This window comes from Pelodiscus sinensis, chromosome 1 (genome assembly GCF_049634645.1).
Source record: "Pelodiscus sinensis isolate JC-2024 chromosome 1, ASM4963464v1, whole genome shotgun sequence".
Lineage (NCBI taxonomy): Eukaryota > Metazoa > Chordata > Testudines > Trionychidae > Pelodiscus > Pelodiscus sinensis.
In genome coordinates, this window is record NC_134711.1 from 24,234,803 (window position 1) to 24,261,958 (window position 27,156).

At 44.3% G+C, this 27,156-nt stretch overlaps 1 protein-coding gene across 5 annotated transcripts in view; it reads right to left on the bottom strand.

The window, feature by feature from the left end:
• ORC5 (origin recognition complex subunit 5) overlaps window positions 1-27,156 on the bottom strand; it is a 167,023-nt gene that overhangs the window by 52,618 nt on the left and 87,249 nt on the right. For 2 of the 5 annotated variants that reach the window (XM_075926920.1, XM_075926907.1), the window contains exon 12: window positions 9,061-9,410. The exons of 1 other annotated variant lie outside the window; for it this stretch is intronic. In XM_075926920.1, coding sequence (XP_075783035.1) covers window positions 9,207-9,410 — 204 coding nt within the window. In that variant the 3' untranslated portion in view covers window positions 9,061-9,206. Of the gene's footprint in view, window positions 1-9,060; window positions 9,411-27,156 lie in introns of those variants that run through there. 2 more of the 5 variants (XM_075926895.1, XM_075926892.1) reach the window with 2 other exon arrangements.

The window sequence follows — 27,156 nt, forward strand, 5'->3', positions numbered from 1 at the left end:
AAATACACAGAACTCCTCTGCCATCTTCCTTACTACCTTACCTCATCCACCACATTTCTTCACAAAATTTCAAACTGCAGTCATACTTGGGACAAATGGTTGTCACCTGTAAACTGCATGGATACATTAACTAAAATTGTCACAAATCATGGGTAGTGTGAATGGTTAGCATGAGTGAATTAACAGTAAGTGAGCTGAAGAGAGGCCATGCTGAGGTCCAGGCAAGAGCTCAGGAGGATTATGGACTTGTTTACAGCTTTAAGAAAAAGGACTGTGCAAAACAAAAGAACTGTGTATGTGTGCTTAGGAGACAAAATGGTACAGAAGGAGGCAACGTTTCTAGATAAGGAGTTACAAGGGAGAGACCTAGTCAAGGACATTCTATTGTTTCAGAATTGGGTGTTGTAAGCAGGATGCCCCAAGATCGGTCGTAAGACCACCCGCAGAAGGGGGTGGGGGGAGTGCAACCTACAGACATCACCCCACCCAGACCCAGACTGTGTGTAACCAATGGATATTTCTCCACATGAACTGATTTCCCCTCCCCGAGGGGTTATATACCATAACATTTTGCCCCACAAGTTGGAGTCCATCACTTCGGCATATTGGGGTGACGTGCATGTCGGACTTTCACTTCAAGCAAATCAACCAACATTACCTGGGGTCTGGCCAGCCCCATAGGGTGAGTGAAATGTGTGTATAAGTGTGTATGTGCTAAATTGAATTAAGAATTAGGCTGCTAAATTGGGTTAAAGATTAGATTTAGATTAATTATTTCATTTAAATATTGCTTTTAATGCTTGTGATGCCTCCTAATGTCTTTAATGCCATTTTAATTGCTTTGTACTAAATATATACATATAGTGCTTTTAAAACTGTTCCTGAATTGCTTGCAATAAAACTTGTTAAAGGTATAGTTGAAATACTGTGGGAGCCTCTTCTTTTCTGTGAATGCTGTACAGTACCTATATTGTGATTTGGCCTGATCATCCGGATCACAGCGCCCTGTTGTGACAATACTGAGTTGTTACAGAGCAGCACCCCTATAGGAATGTCTAGATAAATTCATTTTTGGTAATAAACAGCAATACCCTAGTAAAAATGTGCACAATTTATCTTTCCAGTTTAAAAACCAACCAAACAAAAAACATTCTCAAGGTATTTTGTAATGTTTGCATTTCCTGGAAGCAATTTTGAATTCCATATAGAGATGGTGGGGAGGGAAGCTGCAAAGGAATACAATCCACCATTAAGAGATGCATGCTGCTACTTGGGTTTTGTAATAATTTTTGCATTAGTTCACATAACAAAAATCTCTCCCCTACTTGTATATTACCAAACATTAAAAAAGAATCAGAAACATATTATGCTTTGAGGCAGTTTTGTATATTCAGTTTATGCTGCTGGTTCTGTGGTGGACTGTTCTGGGTGGAAAGGTATAGTTAGTTGGAGTGGGCAGGAATCAAAAAGCTTCTCCAAGTGTCGCCCTAGGTTGTGCTACAGCTGCTCCTGCAGCAATGCTTCCTTGAGGACTGGTGTCAGCAACAGAATCATTTCACTGGTCTAATTTGGCATCTGCTGCTAGCTCTCATCAGTTCCCATGCTGGATCTTTGACTACATTGTGCACTGCACCACAAGCTTTGTGCTCAACCCGTACCCAGCAGCACCTGGTCAAACGCCTCATAAGATGGCATGTAAGTGAGCTGCCCAAAGAGCAGTTCTGGCCCTTGGTTTTCTGAGTCCTGAGTCACTTAGTCCACTCTTCGCACTGGTCACCAGTCTGGTAACTATCCACTGCAGCCTTAATCTTCCTTGCTATTTGCTGGTATTCATGGTCATTTACCAAAATCTGGCTGTGCTCCCATGAAACAGCATGCTTTGTAAAGGGCTTCGGGTCAACCTCCACTGCAAACACAGAGATTCCCGAAGGTGCATGTATCTTAATGGTCAGAATACAACAGAAAGGTCAAACACTGACTTATTAAGCACCTGTACCATAACAATGGGGGAAGGGAGGAGGAGGTATTTCCATTTCTCTGGTATTGACTGGTGATACAGAGGACAAAGGAAGTTGGCCCATGGAATCGTGACATACTTTTGGCTGACTCTCAGGACCCAAGTTCTGGGTTTACACTGCAATGGAGTGTAAAAGCTGGGTTCTGGCTTGACTTAAGCTCAAAACCGCTCTGTGTGAAGGGTCCCTAGCACCCTGGGTCCAAGAAGAGTCAGATTTGTGTGTAGCTGGAAGGGGAATTTATTGTAGTATGTCTACACATAATGCCCCCATCTGTGTTATCATGTTGGCTATTTTACTGCAGAACTGCATGCCAAACACTTAGGCTGTGTCTAGACTGGCAAGTTTTTCCGCTAAAGCAAGTGCTTTTGCGGAAAAACTTGCCAGCTGTCTACACTGGCTGCTTGAATTTCCGCAAGAACACTGACGATCTCGTGTAAGAAATCAGTGCTTCCTGCGGAAATACTATGCTGCTCCCATTTGGGCAAAAGTCCTTGTGCGCAAAGGGTTTTGCGCAAAAGGGCCAGTGTAGATAGCTCAGATTTGTTTTGCGCAAAAAAGTCCCGATCGCGAAAATGGCGATCGGGCCTTTTTTGCACAAAAGTGCATCTAGATTGGCATGGACGCTTTTCCGCAAAAAGTGCTTTTGCGGAAAAGTGTCCATGCCAATCTAGACGCTCTTTTCTGCAAATGTTTTTAACGGAAAACTTTTCCATTAAAAGCATTTGTGGAAAATCATGCCAGTCTAAACATAGCCTTAATGTTCTGACTGTTTCTGCCCCTTTAGGGAATCTGACCTCGTTTGCAATATTTCTCTTTTTACTGATTTTTCTTTTATTTCCCCCACATGTATATTTTTGCATTTGTTCTGGTTAAACCTTGTTTTGCTATTTTAACATTGGTTCCTCTGTATCATTTTTCTGTGACAGTTATGTTTGCAATGGCACACAATTTAAATAGTATCTGCAAATATCCGTATGTTATTAGTACCCTTTTCCAGATTATTACTGTAAGTGTTAAATAAGACTAGGTTTACTGTCAATAACTGTTGTCTTGCACTGGCCACCAGCAAATTCAATTAATAACTTTGTCACTGACTTTTTCAATCCTTCTAAGAATATTCATATCCAACTAAATTTGAATTAACTTTTCAAGCAAGACACATTAACAAATGTTTTACCAAACTCCAGATATTTTGTAACATTCTCAGTCTCACCATATGTTTATTTCTGCCATAAACATCTATTGAGTATGACACTATTGGTGTTGATTAGAATAACTTTTCCTGTTACCCTCTAGACATTTATGGGTTTTTAAATATTTGTTTTACTATGTTGTAACTAGAAATTGAAGTCTTGAACAGTAATTGCCAGGATCACACTTGGAAAAGAATCTGTACACATTTGCTTTAACAATCCTCATGTCGTGTTCCATTTATTACAGTATATTTTGCTATATTTCTTAGCAGATCTCTCTGAATCTACATTAAACCACCCTCTTTGTTTGAGCACACCCTTCTTTTAGACTGTAAGCTCTACGGGGCAGGAAATGTTATTTAACATCTTTGTATAGCACATTGTGACTTCACGCTGGCTTAAGGTCTTTAGGCATTATTGCAATATACATACTAGATGAATATCTATATCATACCACAACTCTACATGGTGTTTTACAAAGATATTTTAAAGTGACATGGTCACTGTTGCACAGGCTTACAATCTAAGGCTGTGAACTCTGCCACTTGTGCAAGCCCCTGCGCATCTGGAATCCCTTTGGCTCTACAAAGGTGCAGGAGTCTATGAACCGGTGATAGCTTGCAAGAGTGGATCCTAATTAGACTACCATCTGTGATGGATAGGAGTGCTGGCCAGCACTCAGTGACTAAAGGGTTAAACTCAGGTAATTAGGGGATGTTGGCAGGGAGTCAAGAGAGCCAATGGTAGAAATAGTTGAAATGTGAATTGAGGAAATATACATGCCTGCTGTTTCCTTTGTGTATTAAGCTAAGAGAAGCAAGATGAAGTAAATCAGGGTATATTTACACTACAAAGTTAGTTCAAACTAATGGACGTTAGTTCGAACTAACTTTCATAGGCGCTACACTAGCGCTCCGTTAGTTCGAATTTAATTCGAACTAACGGAGCGCTTAGTTCGAACTAGGTAATCCTCATTCCACGAGGATTAAGCCTAGTTCAAACTTGCTAGTTCGAATTAAGGGCTGTGTAGACCCTTAATTCGAACTAGTGGGAGGCTAGCCCTTCCCAGCTTGCCCTGGTGGCCACTCTGGCCAACACCAGACAAAGTTGTCTGCCCCCCTCCCGGCCCCGGAGCCCTTAAAGGGCCACGGGCTGGCTACACAGTTTGTGCCAGTTGCAAGGCTGCCAGCACCCGTGCCAGCACACCCTGCACCTGACACCCATGAGCCAGCCACCCGAGGACACCCAGCCCTCCCCCTCTTCCCGGGACCAGCCTGGCGGCTCCCAGGAACCTGCCCGGGGCCGCAAGAGGCGGGCGCCCACGTGGTCTAGTGCAGAGATCGTGGACCTCATCGAGGTTTGGGGGGAAGCCTCCAATGTCCACGATCTCCGCACTAGCCACAGGAACGCGGCAGTCTATGGCTGCATGGATGCCAGCCTGGCCGCCAGGGGCCACCAGCGCAGCCGGGAGCAGGTGCGCTTGAAAATCAAGGACCTGCAGCAGTCCTACTCCCGGGCCTGCCAGCCAGGGGCTGACCCGGAGGCGTGCCCCCAGTTTTTGGCTCTGGACCGCCTCCTGGGGCTCATGCCGTCCCTGCCCCCCGGGACGTGATAGACCCCGGAGCAGAGGGACCGCTCCAGGAGACGGAGAAGGAGGAGGGCTCTGAGAGCCAGGAGCTTGCTGGCAGCCTGCCCAGGACCCGGGACCCCCGACTCCCAAGGCACCCCACAGAGCCGCTCGCCTGTGTCCGAGGCCGGGGAGGCGTCCACCTGTGAGTACCATCTTGCTCCCCTTATGTGTACGGGTGGCTGGGGCGAGAGGGAGCCCCGGGACTGTGCGCCTGGGCCTTGCCCACCACAGAGCAGCAGCTGGGGATCCTGCAGGGGCCCTGGCCTTGCAGAGGGGAGCTCGGTTTCACACACCTGGGCCCCTGGGGTAATTGACCGCTGGTCTTGTTTCACCACAGCCGCAGCACCTGGGCCTGCAGGGTGCACCACCCCGCCTGCAGCAGCTGCCCGTGCCCGGGCAAGTACCGTATATTCCGGCGTACAAGACGACCTCTGAAGTTAAAAAACATCCCCCAAAAATCGGGGGTCGTCTTGTACGCCGGATGCCCCGCCGCCGGAGCCCCTCCGCGGCTTTGAAAGCCTCGGGGGAAGCCGGCGGCGGGGCATCCCAGGCGCGCATGGGCTGCCCCCCCTCCGGAGCCCCTCCGCGGCTTTGAAAGCCTCGGGGGAAGCCGGCGGCGGGGCATCCCAGGCGCGCATAGGCTGCCCGCCCGCCGGAGCCCCTCCGCGGCTTTGAAAGCCTCGGGGGAAACCGGCGGGGGGCATCCCAGGCGCGCATGGGCTGCCCCCCCTCCGGAGCCCCTCCGCGGCTTTGAAAGCCTCGGGGGAAGCCGGCGGCGGGGCATCCCAGGCGCGCATGAGGGGCTCCGGAGGGGGGGCAGCCCATGCGCGCCTGGGATGCCCCGCCGCCGGCTTCCCCCGAGGCTTTCAAAGCCGCGGAGGGGCTCCGGCGGGGGGGGGGGGGGTGCCCAGGCGCTCCTGGCGGCTTTGCTCCCGGTGCCTCTGGTCTGCTGGGGACCATCTCCAGCAGACCAGGGACACCGGGAGCAAAGGAGGCGGCGGGGCGCTGGGGTATAAGATGAAACCCTATCTTTTAATTAAAAAGATAGGGGGTCGTCTTATACGCCCAGTCGCCCTATACGCCGGAAAATACGGTAGGCGAGCCAGGAACCAGGAGGAGTACCAGAGGCGGCACCTCTGGTTCCTGGAGCAACATCTCCATCTCCAGGACCACTGGGTCCAGCAGGACCTGAGGCTGCGCCGGAGGAGTCTGGAGGCCCTGGAGGAGCAGGGCCGTGCCCTGCGAGGCCACCTCCAGAGCCTGCTGGACCGCTTCCCAATTCCTCCTGCTCCCTCTGCTCCCCCAGCTCCCCCTCCTGCTTCCTCCACACCCCCCGTCCCTCCTGCCCCACCCTCCACAACCATTCCCCACCAACGCCCCCAGATCTGCAGTGTGGCGAGACGGGAGAGGCAGCTGGACTCCCACCCCTGAGCTTTCCTTTCCCTTCCTCCCTTCCCTCCCCTTCCTGCTCCCTCGTCCCAGGTTTTCCCCTCCCCTCTCCCACTCTTCTTCCTCCCACCCCCCACCCCAGTTATGTTAAATAAAAAGACATTTTTGTTTGAAAAACAGGTGTCTTTATTTGACAGTAGGTAGGGAGGGGAAAGGGGAAGGTGGTAGGGTGGAAGAAGGCCCCAGTGGGGCATGCAAGGGAGAGGTCAGTCCTCCTCCTCCACCAGGAAGCTCTCCCGCAGGGCTTCCCGGATCCGGACGGTCTCCCGCTGGGCTTCCCGGACAGTGGCGGTGCGGGGCTGACCGTAGTCCAGCCATGCGGTCAGCCTCAGCCATCCAGGCTGGCAGGAAAGCCTCCCGCTTTCTCTCACATAAATTGTGGAGCACACAACATGCTGCCACCACGGGAGGGATGTTGTGCTCGGCCAGGTCCAGACAGGTGGGGAGGCATCGAAAGCGGGCTTTCAGTTGCTCGAAGGCCCCCTCCACCACGATGCGGGCCCTGGTCAGCCTGGCATTGAAGGCCTGGCGGGAGGGATTGAGGTGCCCCGTGTAGGGCTTCATCAGCCACGGCTGCAGTGGGTAGGCGGCATCCCCCACCAGGCACACGGGCATGTCCACGTCCCCGACCCTGATGTGGCGGTCAGGGAAGAAGGTCCCATCCTGCAGCCACTGGCACACGGAGGAGTTGCGGTACACCCAGGCATCGTGTGCTTTGCCGGACCAGCCCACATTAACGTCCGTGAACTGGCCCCGATGGTCACACACGGCCTGCAGGAGGATGGAGAAGTACCCCTTGCGGTTCACGTACCGGGACGCCTGGTGTTCTGGGGCACGGATGGGGATGTGCATCCCGTCGATGGCCCCCCCCGCAGTTGGGGAAGCCGAGGGCGCCGAATCCCCGGATGATGGCGTCCGGGTCGGCGAGGCGGACCACCCTGCGGAGCAGCACCCGGTTGATGGCCTTCACCACCTGCGGAGAGAGACACAGCAAACCGCCAATCAGTGGGGTGCCCAGGTGGCTGGGAGCATTCGTGCCCTGGCAGTGCCCCGCGCCCCACTCCCGGAAGTAACCCCCCTGGCGGCGTGTATTACGGCTGGGACAGACCGACCCCTCCGGTGCGGGGCGCTTTCGCCTCCTCCCGCCCCCCCTTTGTCCCTGGGGCGGCCCATCCCCTCCTCGCAGCCCCCCTCCCCCCCGGCGCAGTGGCCGACGAGTGCCATACCTGCATGAGCACCGCTCCAACGGTGGATCTCCCCACGCCGAACTGGTTCCCGGCGGATCGGTAGCTGTCCGGCGTGTAGAGCTTCCAGAGGGTGATGGCTACCCACTTCTGGAGGGGGATGGCGGGCCTCATGCGAGTGTCCCTTCTGTGCAGAGCAGGGGCGAGCCACTCGCAGAGCTTCAGGAAGGTGTCCCTCCTCATCCTGAAGTTCTGGGTCCAGTGTCGGTCTTCCCAGCACTCCAGGACAATGTGGTCCCACCAGTCGCTGCTGGTGTCCAGACGCCAGACGCGGCGGGGCACGCCGATACCGGGGCGCCGTCGCGGCTCCTCCACGGCCCCCAGAGTGGCCAGGTGGAGAGGCAGGGGGCTGACGTGCACCAGGTGGTGCCAGGCAGCCTCGAGCCATTGGTGGCAGGCTTGCAGCAGCAAGTCCAGAAAATGCACCAGAAAGTGCAGGGCGAGCTTTGGCTCCATGTTGCCACCTGCGGCGGCAGCCCCGAAGGGAAGCACCGACACAGACTGGCACAGAGACCAACGCTTTGCTGTCCCTCGGCGAGGTTGGCAAGCAAGCGGAAAAGCTGAGAACCGGCTGTCCGGGGGGGTGCCTTTAAGCACGAGCCTCAGATAGCCTCAGACAGCAGCCACACAAAGCAACTACTGACCTGATGCCCTGCCAGAACCGGTTTCAGCCGCCCTTAAATGCCCCCCTGCGTCCAATCAGTGTGGACGTGCTAGTTCGAATTAGCAAAATGCTAATTCGAACTAGTTTTTAGTTCTAGACGCGTTAGTTCGAATTAGCTTAGTTCGAATTAACTAATTCGAACTAAGTTTAGTTCGAATTAGCGCTGTAGTGTAGACGTACCCTCCGACATAACTACGATGCCTACAAGGAATACTGAGCATAGGAATGGACTGGGCCTTGAAATATAGATCAGTATGGATTGTGAGTAGATAGAGAAATGAATATCTAGTCACAATCAGGTAATTTTTTGTTTGGTTAAACTTCTCTGTGCTAAATCAATGTGCACGCCCCATTAACTACATCTAAGTTGCACCCAGATATATTATGTTTCTCTGTATTTTATTCTGTTCTCTTCTCAGTTGCTCTGTAAAACCTAGCAACCAAATGTTTTATCAAGTATATCTTTTGGTTTTGTTAATAAAATCACCTTTTTTAAGGTGATGATTTGATTCTTGTGTCCTGGAAGGTAACAGGAGGTCAGTGTGTACCTGCCTAGAGTGTGAGATCAACTATTAGAGACTGGAGTTTGTTTTCTTTTTCTTTTCTTCAGCTCTCTTGTCGTAAAAGAGCTTGGAGTACTCCTCTAGAAGAAGTTCAAGTGCTCTTCGTGGGTTTAAGAAGAAGGGAGTTAATTACACACTTTTTGGTGGTAGCTGCCTCTCAAGGTAGCTTTATGGTAGATGAATCTGTGGCCTTAGGGAGTTTTTTTTTAAGCAGAAGCCCATAGAGCAGGCGTGGTCAACCCACGGCTCTCAAGCCACATGCAGCTCTTCCCCGCCCCCCCCCCCCATCAGTGTGGCTCGCAAAGCTGCCCCCGTACCTCCTGAACACAGCCCACGCCTCCTGGCTCCCCTGTGCTCACCAGGCAGGGGAGCTGTCTGGATCAAAATGGCGGATAAAATATGGTGGCCATGGATGCCGAGAGGAACTTGCTGAGGCCAAAAAGCCTCAAAAAGCCTTTGTAGAAGACCAGTCCTCTGCAACTTTTTGCCCCGGATCTTCATGCTGGATCCAGCTGGATTTTGGCTCTTTGTCTGGCACGGGTTGGCCATCCTTCCTATAGAGGCACAGTATTACAGGTCTCTTGCGGGCCCCCACCTTCTGCAGACGGAGTGCCAGAGTGGAGAACAGTCCTGACACCATCTTTACACTCTAGAGAAGCATTCAGGGAAAAGATGTACTGGAGTTTTAAAAAATAAAAATCAATCATTTTAGATAAAATTACCCATGTACAAAATGATAGAAAAATCATATTGAACATACACTGCTCTCTTAAACAAAGAAGTTTTTAACATTTGTGCTAATTGCAATCTATTTTTGGATGCTTTCGATAATTAAGTGTTGAAAGGGTATTGATTCAATCTCTCAGAGGGAACAGGATATTAAGTTTATTTTAATTAAAACAACCACCTCAGGAGGATTTGACCTAAATACTTTTTTATATTTCAAAAGAAATTGTATTGACAAGGCTAGACAAATGATCACATCTATAGGAGTTTGATGTGTGGATCTTCTCTAAAAATGACTATTTTTAAAAAGTGTGCCATATTTATGATTTCAAAATTTCCAATTCCAATTATCAAATGTGCTCAGATCAGCCCCAGATCAGTTGAAAGACCAGGAGGTGCCTCCGGAAGTCACAATCTTTCTCATTGACTGCTCTGCAGCAATGCCACTACAACACTATCACAACAATCACACTGCAAACTAATTATTCTATCCCTAAATGTTCAGGTTCATGATAATGGTGTAGCCCTGTTGGAGCTTCTCCTCTACTATCCGCAGTAAGGCTTCTAACTTGATGGTATAGGCTGAGGCTGTTTCTCTAGGGAGCTGGCATCTCTCATAAAAGTCTGCCATGGGGTCCAATGATAAATGACAGTCACTGTATTCTGCTCTAAGCTCTTCAACAGCTCGGGCTGGAAACTGCTCCTGAGGTGGCAGATTAAGGACTAATTTACGGGCTCCCCCACTTAGGTATCTAACAAGAGTGGGGACCTTCAAAGGCTCAGAAATGCCAGTGGCTGCTAGCAGATACTCTATATCTTTTATCCAGTCCTCAATGTCTACTCTGCAATCTGTACCACCACTGAAAACAGGCACCCCACGGATTTGGTGCTGTGCAGGGAGGTACGGTACTGCTATGCTCTTCCCTAAGGTTCCCCTCCAACAGCTATATCCTTAGCCACAGGGATCTCTAGGCCACGACACCCATTGGGGGTCTCTACTTTCACTGACACCAACCGCGGGTCATACCAACCCCCCTGGGCTCCAAACAGTGAGTTCATATTGTCCTGGTGTGGCAGATTGCTAACTCTGTGCAAACTAATCAAGCTTCCCCTATCCAAGTCACAGCACCAGTAGCTAAAAAAATGTAACCCTTCCTGTTGGCTAGCCCAGTGTGAGGTTATTCAGCATAGGGGAAGCTTGTGACTTCTTACACCACTGTGGGAGTGGAGGGGTGGTAGGCCTGAGGCTGCTTAGTGTGCTCTGAATTGTGTATGTGTGAATGCACCTTTCAAGTAGGAATAAGGGATCTTCCGGAAAAGGGCTTATTTTCCGCAAGATCCCGTCTAGACTGGCGCTTTTCTCCGGCAAAAGCCCGAGCCGGAAAAAGGCAGCAGCCATGTTCATGCAAATGCCGCGGGGGATATTTAAATCCCCCGCGGAATTTGCAATTCCGAAGTGTCTCATTAGCATCCCTTTTCCAGAAAGGGGTGCTAATGTAGACACAGCCTTAAGGTAATACAACAGAAGTGGTACAGGACCAAAAAGATGGACTCCAGGATTAGGGCTTAGAATAGCATATGACGACACACCACAGTGAAAAGTTTTCATAGAATCATAGAACCATAGACCTGGAAGAGACCTCAGAAGGTCATCAAGTCCAGCCCCTTGCTCTAGGCAGGACCAATCCCAACTAAATCAACCCAGCCAGGGCTTTGTCAAGCCGAGACTTAAACACCTCTAGGGATGGAGATACCACTACTTCTCTAAGTAACCCATTCCAGTGCTTCACCACTCTCCTAGTGAAATAATTTTTCCTAATATTCAACCTGGACCTCTCCCACCACAACTTGAGACCATTGCTCCTTGTTCTGCCATCCGTCACTACTGAGAACAGCCTTCCTTCATCCTCTTTGGAATCTCCCTTCAGGAAGTTGAAGGCTTTTATCAAATCCACCCTCACTCTTCTCTTCTGCAGACTAAACAGACCCAACTCCCTCAGCCTCTCCTCATAGGTCATATACTCCAGCCTCCTAATCATTTTGGTTGCCCTCTGCTGGACCCTCTCCAATGCATCCACATCCTTTTTGTAGTGGGGGGCCCAGAACTGGACACAATATTCCAGATGTGGCTTCACCAGAGCCAAATAAAGGGGAATAATCACATCTCTAGACCTGCTGGCAATGCTCCTCTTAATGCAATCTAATATGCCATTAGTTTTCTTGGCTACAAGGGCACACTGTTGACGCATATCCAGCTTCTCATCCACTGTAACCCCCAGGTCCTTTTCTGCAGAACTACTACTTAGCTGGTTGGTCCCCAGCCTGTAACAATGCTTGGGATTCTTCTGTCCCAAGTGCAGGACTCTGCACTTGTCCTTGTTGAACCTCATCAGATATCGTGGCCCAATCCTCCAATTTGTCTAAGTCACTCTGGACCCTATCTCTGCCCTCAAGTGTATCTACTTCTCCCCCTAGCTTAGTGTCATCTGCAAACTTGCTGAGGGTGCAATCCATCCCCTCATCCAGATCATTAATAAAGATATTGAACAAAACCGGTCCTAGAACCGAACCTTGGGGCACTCCGCTAGAAACCGACCGCCATCCTGACACCGAGCCGTTGATCACTACCCGCTGGGCCCGGCCTTCTAGCCATCTTACCATCCATCTTACCGTCCATTTATCCAATCCACATTCCCTTAACTTGCTGGCAAGAATACTGTGGGAGACCGTATCAAAAGCCTTGCTGAAGTCAAGGTATATCGCATCCCTGACTTTCCCATGTTCACAGAGCCAGTTACCTCATCATAGAAGCTAATCAGATTGGTCAGGCACGACTTGCCCTCTGTGAATCCATGCTGACTATTCCTGATCACTTTCCTCTTTCTTAAGTGCCTCAAAATGGATTTAGACACAGAAAAGTGCCCAAACACAGACACCTGTATAGGCTTCAGCTGCAGATTCATATAGATCATAACAGAGTGGCAATCTGAAGATGACAAAGGCACAAGTAATTGTGGTAAGGTCCATATAAAAGGGAAATGGTCACACAATCACCACATCAAACAAAGATGAATGTTTCAAGGGCTACTGGTCTCTCTCAGGTACAAAGTGAATTTCACTGACAAAAAACAAGTAGACACCTTGATGACAGAGGCAGACACCAAACCCTCGCTGCTTTCTAAGATTCTTCCTCAGACACATTCATTCCAGGTTTAAGTCTCTAACAGTTTCTTTTAATCTAACCCTCTCTCTCAGCCTGGCTGTTGGCAGAAGACATATCTAAGTCTGCTGAAAAACTGCACATCACTGCCAGCTGATAACTCCACACCCCAACTTCTATTTCCTTTCAGGTCTTACATATATGCTGAAAGTAATGAATGCTGAATTCCACAGCATTGCCTCTTGAAATTTCTCTGATAGGAGGAAATAAAACCTTTCAAGTATTATCTCATCCATCCCTGTGACAATGTGCATTAGAGTTGTAAAAAGTGGTGTTAATCAGTTGGCTGATCCAAAAGAATATGAATGGATGCTAATTTTTGTCTATAAGAAAGCTATCAATCATCAAACAGACAAAAGCACTCTCGGGCTCATATGCTGGTTGAAACCCAAAGCCAGGGGGAGCTTGATCTTGCAGTGCTTTATAATCTCTCCAAATGGATAGGATAGACACAAAAAAGCAGCACAACAGCTACCTCATCAGTGAAGGAATGGGTTTCTTGAACAAGGGGCTACACACTTAGGGTACGTCTAGACTACATGCCTCTGGCGACAGAGGCATGTAGATTAGGCTACCAGACATAGGAAAATGAAGCGGCGATTTAAATAATCGCCGCTTCATTTAAATTTACATTGCTGCCGCGCTGAGCCGACAAACAGCTGATCAGCTGTTTGTCGGCTCAGCGCGATAGTCTGGACGCGCGGGTGTCGACATCAAAGGTATTTGTCGACCACCCAGGTATACCTCATCCCAGGAGGCATACCTGGGTGGTCGACAAATACCTTTGACGTCGACCCCCGCGCGTCCAAACTATCGCGCTGAGCCGACAAACAGCTGATCAGCTGTTTGTCGGCTCAGCATGGCAGCCATGTAAATTTAAATGAAGCGGCGATTATTTAAATCGCCGCTTCATTTTACTATGTCTGGTAGCCTAATCTACATGCCTCTGGCGACAGAGGCATGTAGTCTAGACGTACCCTTAGTGGCATGCAGCAGACTGTCCTCTTTTGACGAATCATTAAAATATTTTGCTATTTGATTTTACAATTCAAAGTGACATTTGAACTGGCAGATAGGAGTGCACATCTACATCACAATCTATAATCCAAACTAAACCAGGATAGAGATGGTGTTTGTCTTCATGCGGCTGATCCTACAAAAGCAGCAAATGTAGTCAGAATCTGATCAGTTTTATCTTTGGAGTAGATTGGGACTAAAATTGCCATATGTTTGCATCTCAAAAACAATTTGAAAAAGAGAAAATCTAGGTAATTGAAGATTAAGATACTTATTGGATTTAAAAAGATAACCACCACAAACACTGGTGGAGAGAAGACCTACCTTTTTCTCTAAGAAAATGTTCTGAACTTATTTCATAAACAGAGAAATGTGTAATAAGTGCTACCATGGTAACAATTCACTTATTGAACAACAGAGCAAATCATTACACAAAACCTTCATAGCAAGCAAATATTTGTGGCAGATTTAGTACTACCCTTCCTATGTCTCCTTCAGTACAGCGTTTATTTTTCAGAAAAAAAAAGGTCTACTTTTCCCATGATGGCTGGTAGGCATTTTACTTGTCTCCCTCCCCCCTCTTTGTGTATTTTACAGCTTGTGTGTGAATGAAGTAGATGGACTCTATTTGCAAAGAAGAAAAGGGATTAGTGAATCAGAAAAGCTTTCCCCCCCCTCCAGAGTTAAGTATAGATGACTCCTGTGTAAATGGTTCATGCATTTAAAAAACCCCCCACAAAATCAATCAAGCCTTAAGGCAAAAGCACATTTATTATTCAGTCAGTATACTAAAAATGGGAACTCTTCTACATATGGCAAGTCAAAAGATGTTCAGCTCCAAACAAATATAAACTAAAACTGCTTTTCTGTGCAGTCCAAGCATTCCTTCAATCTATACCAGGGATGGGCAGTAATTTTTGCCCAGGGGCCACTTCAAAAAATTTTGAAGTAGCCCCGGACCACACTGGAAGGGGCAGGGCCTAAAAGGGAAGGGGCAGGGCTACCTTTGCCCCCCACTCCCTTCCCACTAGGCACACATGCCCTGGAAGAGGCTTGGCACACTCCTCTAACCCCAGGCCAATCAGGGCCTGGGGGTGGGGAAGCACAGGAAGCCTCCAGGGCAGGGCAAAGGAAGCTTCACACAGCTCCCCCACCTGATTGGCCTGGGGGTGAGGGAGCACGTGAAGCCTCCTCCACTCTTCCTCCTCCCCCTCACACTGCAAGCAGAGTGTGGTGCTTCAAAGCACCATGTGCTCCTGGAAGGGCGGGAGGAAGCTTCGTGTGCTCCCCCACCCCCAGGTCCTAATTGGCATGGGGGCGGGGGAGCAGCAGGGCCTCCGCGGGCCGGATCTACCCACTTGGCCCGCGGAGGCCCTTTTGTCTACCCCGATCTATACCGACAGATATATGAACATATTTATTTATGTATAAAATACACACACACACACACACACACACTCACTCATGTTTTCAAAAATTCCATGGGATTGGCCATACAAACTCAATTAGCAGAAATAGAAGTTGTGAGGCTAAGTCTGTCTATGCAACACTTAGAAAAGTAAGGCAGAACGCACAGGTAATGGAAAGAGTGTAAATATTATACAAATCTCAGTTTTCCTAAGGAGAAGTACGAATAGCTTGAAGATAACAACAGGATGATAATAAACAAGTTTATGTGCTGTTTCATGTACAGCTGCTCATTAGTTAAGCACATAGAAACTTCTAAGTTCTTTTTTACCAAAAAGAACTCTTAATCAGTTAGGAACAACATTTCCACATATCTGTTGTGGAGACAAGTTAGTTAAAAATAAAACTAGGTTCCAACTATAAGCCAAATTTTGACCCCCCCCATTTAACTTCACTCCAACTAAATTTATCTGACTGAAATTACACATGCATTATTATTCCATAAAAATTATCCTCTTTTCAGTTTGAGGATAAATTAGACAAGGCATTTGAGATAAAAGGGGTTTTTAAAGAGGTGATTTCACTTGGAAAAGATTTTCCCAACTTATTTAGCTCACTATAATATCAAAAGGGCTTGGCCTAGAAACAAACTTATTTTTATCCATTTTTGTTTTGGCAAAATGGACTGGTTTATGGAGGGTTTCAGTGAAATTCTTTAATTAATCAGTACAGTTCATGCACATATTATGGGCTCTGGATAGATTCTTAACTCTGTATGAAGTCTTTTATGGAGACTGAGCTCTCCAAACAGTATGTAAGCTCTGACAGCACACTAGAGCAGTGGTGCTCAACCTTTTTTCATTCGCAACCTGCCCAGAGCCGGGAAAATTTTGTTGGGGGATAGGGGGAGGAACCCGGGAAAATTTTATTGCAATCCCTTTAATTTAATTCCGCTCCCCTGCCACGTGTATGTTGGGTGCCAAGCTGGGAAAACAAAATGCTGGCCGGCCCAGATCAAAGTGCTGCGATCCCCCCAGGAAGATGTCCGCAACCCCTGGGTTGTGCACCGCTGCACTACAGCACACTTTCAATTACATACATTAGGAAATCTGGAAGAGGACTTTGGCTAACTCTAACTGAAGGTTCTTTAAGATGTATGGGTCCCGTCTGTATTCCACAGAGCGGAATGTGCATGTGCCAGAGCATTTTTTAAATATTACCACTTGGAGGTCCACACGTGCCCTTGAATTGCCTTGCAGTTTCACCTGAGACAATAAAATGTTCATGTGGTAACCATTAAGCAATGCTATTTTTGAAGAGCTGTGGGTCTGTGTGCATGGCACACTCATATGATCCTCAGTAGAATACATATAGAGCCCACCCATCTTGAACATTCAGTTACAGGTAATTTCCTTCCCCGCTTCTTTGAGCGAGGACCCATATATTGCATTCCACTGGGAGTGAATAACAAGCAGTAATTAGATAGGAGGAGTGTGTGAAAAAGATGGCAGAATGGTAGAACAGAGGACTGCTGTGCTGAATGAGGTGTCTGTCACAGAATCAATATACTAGAGCATAGTGCAGGGGCGGGCAAATATCGGCCTGCAGGCCAGATCCGGTTCCCTATGATTAGCCCTTGGAGGGTCACTACTGCTATATTTACCTGTGCTTTGGCAGGTACAGGTGATTGCAGCTCCCATTGGCTGTGGATTGCCATTCCCAGGCTTTGGGAGCTGCAGGAACTGGTGTCCCGGTCCATGCTGCTTCCCACAGCTCCCGTTGGCCAGGGGCGGTGATCTGAGGCCCACTGGGCTGCAGTTGTGGGCATCTGAAGGGGCACAGGTAAATATAGCAGCACCAACCCACCAAGGACTTAACCTAGTGAACTGCCACCATTTTATTGCTCACCCCTGGCACAGTGAGAACAAAAGGTGTGTACCAGACTCCATGTGGCTGCCTTACATATGTCTGCAGTGTCTTCATTGTGAAGCAAGGCTGGGGTTGATGCTTACCTTCTCAAGGAATAGGCTCATATCCTTCTTGATGGGGAACGCTCTGACAATTGATAGCTGTGTGTAATGCACTCTGAGACCCACTGATTCTCTAGGTGGAAATGGCCTGTCCTTTAATTCTCTTCACAGTGGTGACAAACAGCTTCAGAGATTTCCAGAATGGCTTAATTGTTTTTAGGTTAAAGACCAGGTGCCTACGCTCCTTGAGAGAATGAAGCCACCATTCCTCATTTAAGGCATGTGGTTTTGGAAAGAAGGTAGGCAGATATATGCATTGGTTGAGATGGAATTAGAAAACCACCTGAAGTAGAAACTTGGTATGCAGTTGCAGTACACATTTCCTTATGCAACATGGTGAAAGGGGCATTTGCCATCATGGCTCTCAGATCACCAATCCTCCTTGCTACGATAATGGAAACAAGGAAAGCAATTTATGTGGACTTACAGGAGAGAGGGAGAAGGCAGGAGGCCAGCAGTTTAAAGGGAGAGTTTATTAAAGCAGTTAGGACTATACTGAAAGCCCAGTGAGGAGCAAAAGGATGACTGGGTGGATAGTTATGTAAAAGGCACTTCACTAATCAGTTGGTCAAGGGATGGGTAAAAATCATGTGCCCATCTACTGTAGAGTGGAAAGACCTAATGGGGATTACAGAAACTGTTAAGAGCTGAGAGCAAGTGCCAAGGTTTTCTGGTAGAGGAAGTAGTCTAAGAGTATGGGGAATGCCACAGTTTTGACTTGACTGAATCACCTTGTGAAGACCTTTCAGCTACCAGAAAAGATGTCTTGCAACAACTTTCAGCATTATCATGCTAAATAGAGATATCCATCCAAAAACCAAGCCATCAGGTGTAGTACCTGTGGATCAAGATGCCTAAGTCTGTTGCTGTGTTGTGTTAGCAGTTCTGAAAATGTCTGGAGCAGGAATAGAGTTTGTTTCAACATGTGGAGAAGAAGAGGGAATCACAATTGGCGAGGCCAGAATGGAGTAAATGGAATGGTTGTGGCTTTCTCCCACTGGAGTTTGTGGAGGATGGGTTATGAGTGGTGTTGAGGGGAAGAAGGAAGCCCAAATCCTCTTCAGAAGCAATACTGGGTAGGCCTGGTGTTGGTGTGTGATGCAGAAAGGTATCTGATTGAAGTATTCCAGCAACCAAAGCTGTTCTAGATTTGATCCTAATAAATAGGGAGGAAGTGGTTGAGAATTTGAAAGTGGAAGGAAGCTTGGTTGAAAGTGATCATGAAATCATAGAGTTCACAATTCTAAGGAAGGGTAGAAGGGAGAACAGCAAAACAGAGACAAAGGATTTCAGAAAGGCGGATTTTGGTAAGCTCAGAGAGCTGATAGATAAGGTCCCATGGGAATCAAGACTGAGGGGAAAAGCAACTGAGGAAAGTTGGCAGTTTTTCAAAGGGACATTGTTAAGGGCACAAAAGCAAGCTATTCCTCTGCGTAGGAAACATAGAAAATACAGCAAAAGACCGTCTTGGCTTAACCACGAGATCTTGCATGAACTAAAAATAAAAAAGGAGTCCTATAAAAAATGGAAAGTAGGACAAATTATGAAGGATGAATATAGGCAAACAACACAGGAATGCAGGGGCAAGATTAGAAAGGCAAAGGCACAAAGTGAGCTCAAACTAGCTACTGGAATGAAGGAAAACAGGAAGACTTTTTATAAATACATTAGAAGCAGGAGGAAGACCAAGGACAGGGTAGGCCCACTGGTCAGTGAGGAAGGAGAAACTGTAACAGGAAACTTGGAAATGGCAGAGATGCTTAATGACTTCTTTGTTTCGGTCTTCACCGAGACGTCTGAAGGAATGCCTAACATAGTGAATGCTAGTGGGAAGGGGGTAGGTTTAGAAGATAAAATTAAAAAAAAAAAAGTTAAAAATCACCAAGAAAAGTGAGATGCCTGCAAGTCACCTGAGCCTGACGAAATGCATCCTAGGGTATGTCTACACTACCCCGCTAGTTCGAACTAGCGGGGTAATGTATGCATACCGCACTTGCTAATGAAGCCCGGGATTTGAATTTCCCGGGCTTCATTAGCATAAGCGGGGAGCCGCCATTTTTAAATCCCCGCTGCTTCGAACCCCGTGTAGCGCGGCTACACGGGGCTCGAACTAGGTAGTTCGGACTAGGGTGCCTATTCCGAACTACCGTTACTCCTCGTAACGGGGAGTAACGGTAGTTCGGAATAGGCACCCTAGTCCGAACTACCTAGTTCGAGCCCCGTGTAGCCGCGCTACACGGGGTTCGAAGCAGCGGGGATTTAAAAATGGCGGCTCCCCGCTTATGCTAATGAAGCCCGGGAAATTCAAATCCCGGGCTTCATTAGCAAGTGCGGTATGCATACATTACCCTCCTAGTTCGAACTAGGAGGGTAGTGTAGACATACCCCCTGAATACTAAAGGAGCTGATAGAGGAGGTATCTGAGCCTCTAGCTATCATCTTTGGAAAATCATGGGAGACAGGAAAGATTCCAGAAGACTGGAAAAGGGCAAATATAGTGCCCATTTATAAAAAGGGAAATAAGAACAACCCAGGAAACTACAGACCAGTTAGTTTAACTTCTGTGCCAGGGAAGATAATGGAGCAAGTAATTAAGGAAATCATCTGTAAATACTTGGAAGGTGGCAAGGTGATAGGTATCAGTCAGCATGGATTTGTAAAGAACAAATCATGTCAAACCAATCTGATAGCTTTCTTTGATAGAATAACAAGTCTTGTGGATAAGGGAGAAGTGGTGGATATGGTATACCTAGACTTTAGTAAGGCGTTTGATACGGTCTCGCATGATATTCTTATCAATAAAGTAGGTAAATACAACTTAGATGGGACTACTATAAGGTGGGTGCATAACTGGCTGGATAACCGTACTCAGAGAGTAGCTATTAATGGTTCACAATCCTGCTGGAAAGGTATAACAAGTGGGGTTCCGTAGGTCTGTTTTGGGACAGGCTCTGTTCAATATCTTCATCAACGATTTAGATATTGGTATAGAAAGTACGCTTATTAAGTTTGCAGATGATACCAAGCTCTGAGGGGTTGCGACTGCTCTGGAGAATAGGGTCATAATTCAAAATGACCTGGACAAATTGGAGAAATGGTCTGAGGTAAACAGGATGAAGTTTGATCACCCACACAGTTTGTCCACATTCTCATTTGTATATCAATATAATGCCTATTTATATGATGCTACATATTACCAATGCTCCTAATAATATAACTGGAAAAATAAGATATAAAAATGTTTACAAATAATTCCACCAAATAATTGTGTGTATTTAATTTATGAATTACTTGTGAACTGCTTTTACAACAGGCCTGGGAAAAATATGGCCCGTAGGCCAGATTTAGCCCGCAGATGCTGCAGAAAGCCCCAAGTAGGCTCCCTGCTTGCCTGATTCCACCTGCACGCTGCTCAGAAACGCAGCTGTGGGGCAGTTTATCTTTAAAAACTGTGAGTCTGGAGGAGAGGGGGAAGCTTTAGGAGCTGCTCCTGCCCCCAGCACAATCTTGTTGGCCGGCTTCTGTCCAGAAACTGGCCAATAGGAGTTGCCTGTTTCAATAAATTCCCACAGAATGTGCATAACGTCTTTCGAAAATAAAATGTAGTCTAGACATGTCCTCAGATCAACATCCGTATCAGGATAATACTAATTTATTAAATGCTATTGCTCGAGTTGTGAAAAAAACAAAATTAAGGGAGGAAATAAATAAGGAACCAAGTACAAACTCTTCATTACTCATTTTCTTTCTTTTCAAATCCTTGGCCCCCCTGTCTCAAACTCTTTAAAAATATAAAATTAAACTGAAAAAACCTCTTACTCTAAAGAGTGGCTGCAGTGGGAAGTAATACTCAGATGACACTGACTGGTAAAAAACATGACCATAGCTTGCCAAGTGTTTCAATGCTATCAATAAATTTCTTGATCAATGTGGTACTTTCCACTGAAAGTACAAAGGCTACTAAAAGGAAAAAAAACATCTTCTCTCTAATTAGTATATACAACAATTCAAAATAAAGAAAAATATGTCTAATTTAAAAACCAAATCTTAAAGACAAGAGTTACATTTTAGTTAAAACCTCCCTACGTTTTGATATTTTTACTAATATATTATACATCACCATATGGAAACCTGTAATTTGAAATCTACAGTACATATTTTCTATAAATGGCATTTTTATTCATAATATAGAATGATTCTATGATACCATGATTCTAATATAGTTCCTGTAGTGAGAGGATAGAGTTAAATCATGAAATATTCAGTTTTAATTAAGATTACTGTATCAAAGGCAAGTCTTAATACAGAATTGAAGTAAAGATCAAGGTTAATGCCTATTCTGAAGAGAATTTACATAAATTATGCCTTCCTACTGAACTATGAAGCTTACTTTGTCAATTTATACCAAGTGATCATAAAAATGAATGATGGAAAGTATCTAAGTCACTTTCTTTCTCCTCCCTCCAATGGAGAACAGTTTACTAAAGTATATTTTGTGTTTTGTCCAGTGTCATTTTAAATACTTGAAGAAATTGAGTCTTCCGCTAAACCTCATAGGAGACAACTAAATAGTTTAAAGTGTCATTTATTGAAGTCTATTCATGGTTTTAAAAGTTAATTTTCTTTAATTTTTCACTTAATTACTTCTAACATTTCTTTCTTGGTATTTACAGCTTTCAAATACTTGCAGTCAGTTATACTACACCTCTGTAGCTATTTTGCCAAAAAGTGGATGATGGGGGACCATTTCTCAGTCTGTACATCAATAAGCACACACTAATTATGTGTGTGCATTTTCTTTACTCTTTCTTCTGACTGGAGTTAGTCTCCATTAATCCCTAATTTCTGCCTTTTTTCATCCCTCTAGGTTTCCCCCCCCCCCCCAGTACTACCACTTTCTAAGTATTTATCACTAATAACTCTATTTCATGTTACTTTACAAAAACTTGATTTTACCAGCTTTGGCCTTCATTAATTTCATGCTATGGCCAGGTCTATACTATATCCGTCAGCTCAACTTAAGGTACGCAGTTCCAGCCATGTAGAATATGTAGAAGATGTCACTGATTGAAGTCTGAATGCCAGAATACATAGCTGGACTTGGCTTGCTTTAAGCAGAGCTTGGCAGTATCCCCACAGCAGGAGGCCACTGGGAGCAAATGCTCGCAGCAGCTTCCCTTACTCCTCAAAAAAGCACAAGTATCAGCAGCAGGGGTGCTCTCTGAGTTCGATTTAGCAAGTCTTAACTAGACTCACTAAACTGAGTTCCAGAACACTGATTGTGGCAGTGGCGATCTTCCATTTAATGTAGATAGGGCTACATTTTGATAAGCAAATAGAAGCAAAGCTAACCCTTTCCATTCACACCAAAACCACGTACATGCCCAATTTGTAAATCTGTGTTGTTTATATATCTGGTTGCTATTATTCTCTATGGTCACAAATTTCCAAAGTGACTAGTCATTTTGGATGCCATGATTTTTAATCTGACAGTTAAATGAACTTGATTTCCAGTGGGTAGGTGCGTAGTACTTTGTCTATATTTTTAATGTGTTTCACAGTTTTACTAGGTCATGAAGAGAAATTAGATATTAATTGCAATAACTACTTATACTTCTGGTGTAAAGCTCTAGTCAACTTGAATAAGATTATCCTATCTGGCTTCAGGTAAATCAGATCATAACATATTAGCATGAATATCATTCAGACCTTGTGGTTTGTATTTGTTTTCTATTAGCCACTGTATTATGGTATGATCTTAGTCTCACAGAATATGTGCTACACGTTTCATTGTCAAACTGTAACTAACTGTTATGCTTTTGACATGCGAGTCAAATAGCTGAGAAAACGGTTAGTGATGTAAAGAACCTTACATTATATATCACATTTGTTCAAAGACAGATGAGTCTCATATGAACAAAATTTCCTATTTCTGATGGCAGTGTTTTAAACATTACTTTGGTAGTCTGAAAAAGTAGTTTGTAGAATGAAAACGTCCAGATCACATTAAACAACAACTCATTTTTCACTGACAATTACATTATCTGACTCAGCAGAAACCAAATATTGAAAAGGCATAGAGGGTGAATTCACCTGATGATTCTTTTAGACACTAGAAAAATACAACATACAGATTACTTAGTGATGCCCCACGCTATATGCATTTCATAAATAAAAAGCTTATTTCAATCTTCTGAGCTGGCAACTTTCATTAACATTATAGTCACTCAAATTATTACAATGCTTTTGACCATATCATCAGCATTATCAATCCATTAGAAAACAAGTCAGGCTAGAAAATAGCTGCTGCAAACAGTTTTCCAGAGCCAAGTGCTATGTGAATAAAGGAGAAAGGCTAAAAAAATAATTTTGTAACCACAGTCTTCAGTTTTCTGCCCATTTCCCTTTAGCAATCTTTCACTCAGTCTTGGTTTTCAAGTAAACAACAAGTAAAGTATCATCTTTATTCTTCAAGTTATCTTTTGCCTTTTTGTCATACTTCTTGCTCTGATATCTAGGTCCAGTATATCAACTTGTCCATTTTATCTAGGTCAGAGGTACGTTGAGCTGTGATCTACACTATCTGGTCATTAAACCAGATCAATCTGGTTTTATGTCTTTAATGCAGCAATTTTAATCAATGCCCTTGCTACCATCACTCTCATTAGAACCAAATTCATCACAATTTGAATTGAATGCTGCTTGAAGAAGCTGACATTTTGTTCCACAGGCTACTCAGTCTGGTCATTAGATTATCAGAATTATTAAAATATGTACACTACATAATCATGAATATCATTTGTACGTTTTATTTTCATTAAATTGATGACAGTAATTAAAATCATTTCTCTACCTAAATATCTTTAATATTCAATTTACATTATTACAATTACCACAATGTGTAGAAATGTCTGCATATACAATAATATCCATCTATATAATCTGTATTTAGAATTACAGTACAAGAATATGAACACAAAAAACAAGTGTAATAATCTAAAGATTGAATTATTACTATCTATCTGCTATTTGTGTTTTATTTGTGGACAGCAGCAGTGCAACTGAGATCTTTACTCAAATATTCAAGGTTGCCTCATCAAGTGTTGACGATAAATCTCCAAATCAGACAGACTGCATTTGCATTCTGTCCATATAATCAAAAGTTGTGTTAAAACATTTCATTTTTATTAAAGCCATTAATTATGCCTAAAAATCATGCACCAGTTATACATATTGCAGAAGGTAGTTTTAGTTTTTAGATGATTGAACTATGCTATGAAAATTCTTGTAAGCCACTCTACAATTGTATTGCACTACCCTCTACATTTCTCCTCTTAATCTCTATCTCAGTATTTTTGTTGTCTCTTCATTACATAAGTGAAATGAAACTACAAGATCTTAGATGAGGGTCCTTGTGCAGCATCTATGTACTGTGTGACATTCTGCAGTTTTTGACCCTGAAAATAATAAATTATACTCTTCTGATCAAACATGTTGATCAGTTAATGCAGAACTTTTAATGGAACATCAGCACCTTGTTGCATTCAGTGCAAGACATTTTTTAGCACATTTTAGATTGCCATGGGAAACCAGAAAGTTGTTTGTTTCTTAGCCCCATATTGGGTGATATTTTTCATATTTTAAACAAGATATAATAATTGTGATATTTTACTTCTGTTTATCACATATGTAAGCTTCTCAGAGTTAAATGTATTCTCATTCCAGCACCCTATCTTCCAAAGTTCACCTCCTAAAATATATATGTTAATTTCCCTAGAAGGACCGCTACATTATTTCAATTCTTACTATTCACACTCTACACCAAGGGGCATTCTTTAGTCAATAAGCTTTGTATTTTCAAATTCTGCCTTCAGAATTAACTGTAGTGCAGCTGCTTCTATTGTCCATGATGTTGTGTCAAGGCCTGCTGTTCCCAATTAAATGAATAAAAAGCAGCAGTGTCTCTTTAGAGGAAGGGAGGGGGCAGGTCAAATAAAAAGTCAGAGACTAGAACTGTACTCAACATAAAGCAGAAATACATTGCCCTATAAATATTTAGTCAAGTGATAAAATACTTTATTTAACACTCCATTTTGTTATCCCTTTGTGCTAAAATAAGTTGTGTATATACACAACATTTAGATGTCTTGGTACTTTATTTCTGACAGCATCCAAAATTGTTACAGTTGCATCCTGATAAAGATAAATTACAAACTAATTTCAAATATGACACAACAAAGGCACTCAAGTATTGCAGTGTGTACACACACACACACACACACACACACACACACACACACACACGACTGGGGAGAAGTGCCAAGACAGTAGGAAGCAGCATGGACCGAGGGACAGGAAAAGAATGTATAATTAAAGCTGAATCTTCCACCAAGAATATTGGCTATTTTGTGTTTTCGTGTCATGGCTAAGAGAGATAGTTACAAATGGGGAGTATAACAAAGAGCAATACAGATTTATAGCTATGAAATCTACCACTAACCCCTTTGATTTTACTTAATTCAAGCAAAAAAAATCTCCACTTTCCTACCCTAACACTGCTCCCAAACTGATTTATATGAAAAGGAGAGCATTTTGGAATAGAATTATGCACCCAGATGCTAAATAGTTAAAACATATGTTAAATCTGTCACATACACAAGCTGGATTTAGATTCAGAAGTTAAGAGGTTGTGCAGTACTTGCTTAATTAATCTTTGCTCTATTAACAGATAAACCAGATGTACTATTATGTTCTTTGTTCTCATCTGCAGCAGGGATGAGCTGATTATTTATCTCCAAACAATAGGAGTTCATGTACTACAGTGAGGATTTTTTTTTTTCTAATCTGGGAGGCAATCACTAACAAGCTTCAGCTGGAACTGCTTGATGTAAAAACAGTGTGAACTTGTCCCTGGACTAATAAACCATGTTCCTTCCATTAAGAAAAATAAACTAATTTCCAAATGAAGGTTTTTTTGCTTCTTAAAACACAATTTAACATTGTTGGATACTGTGTATTGTATATTGATCAGTATACTGAAATAACTTTACTTTTTCACATCTTAATTTTGCAAAAGTTTAAAAAAAATTAAGTAAAATAACAAATAATCAATAGTTAATCAGTAAATGATACCTTTCTCATGCTACACCTGATGCAATCTCAGGTGATGCCAGAGTACGAGTACCCAGTGTTATATTCACAGGGCTGCTACATTTATGAATTCATGAAATGAATTACCTGCACAGAGCCAAGTAAGCGCTATTATCAAGGTTGCTAGCCTACATATTCGTTTGCTTTGAAAACTCTTGTTTTTTTTATGTATCTTTATAAAGATCAATCATACACCATATTCTGGCATTACTATCCCATAATATTCAGCTACAGATTCAATACATTGAGACCCCCCCAAAAACGGATACAAAAAACTAATTCCCTATCATAATGACAATGGTTTCCATATGTTGTGCCTATGCAAAAAATATTTTAAAAAGTATTCCTGGAGCCAAGAAACTAAAACTAAACAAGAGAAAACTTTCAAGGTAGGTCAACTTTTAGGATTACTAACCTTGACAGAATGTTTACCAATGAAACTGATTAATTCTCCATGTTTCCATGTAGATTATACCAGCATTAAATTTCTACCCCCTAGCATTCTTCCATCACACTAGACACTTTTCTTCTGAAAATCTGTTTCCCTTAATTTACAATTATTTCAATCTTTAGGAGAGGGCTGAAAAAAAGATCACATCCTTTTTCTAAATCACTGAACATTTAAATAAGTGCAACTGTACAAATGGACTCTGCCACTGGAAGCCCCCTGGGATAGGCATAGTCTTAATTTAACTGTACTGTACAGTACAGTACGCAACGTATCAATGTTTAATGTGTGATAATGCAGGTGTTTATTATCTCACTTTTTGAAAGTGAGATACAATCCTTAGTGTAATGTAAAGTTTAAATAAATTCAGCTTTCAAGTTAACAAGTGATACCATAA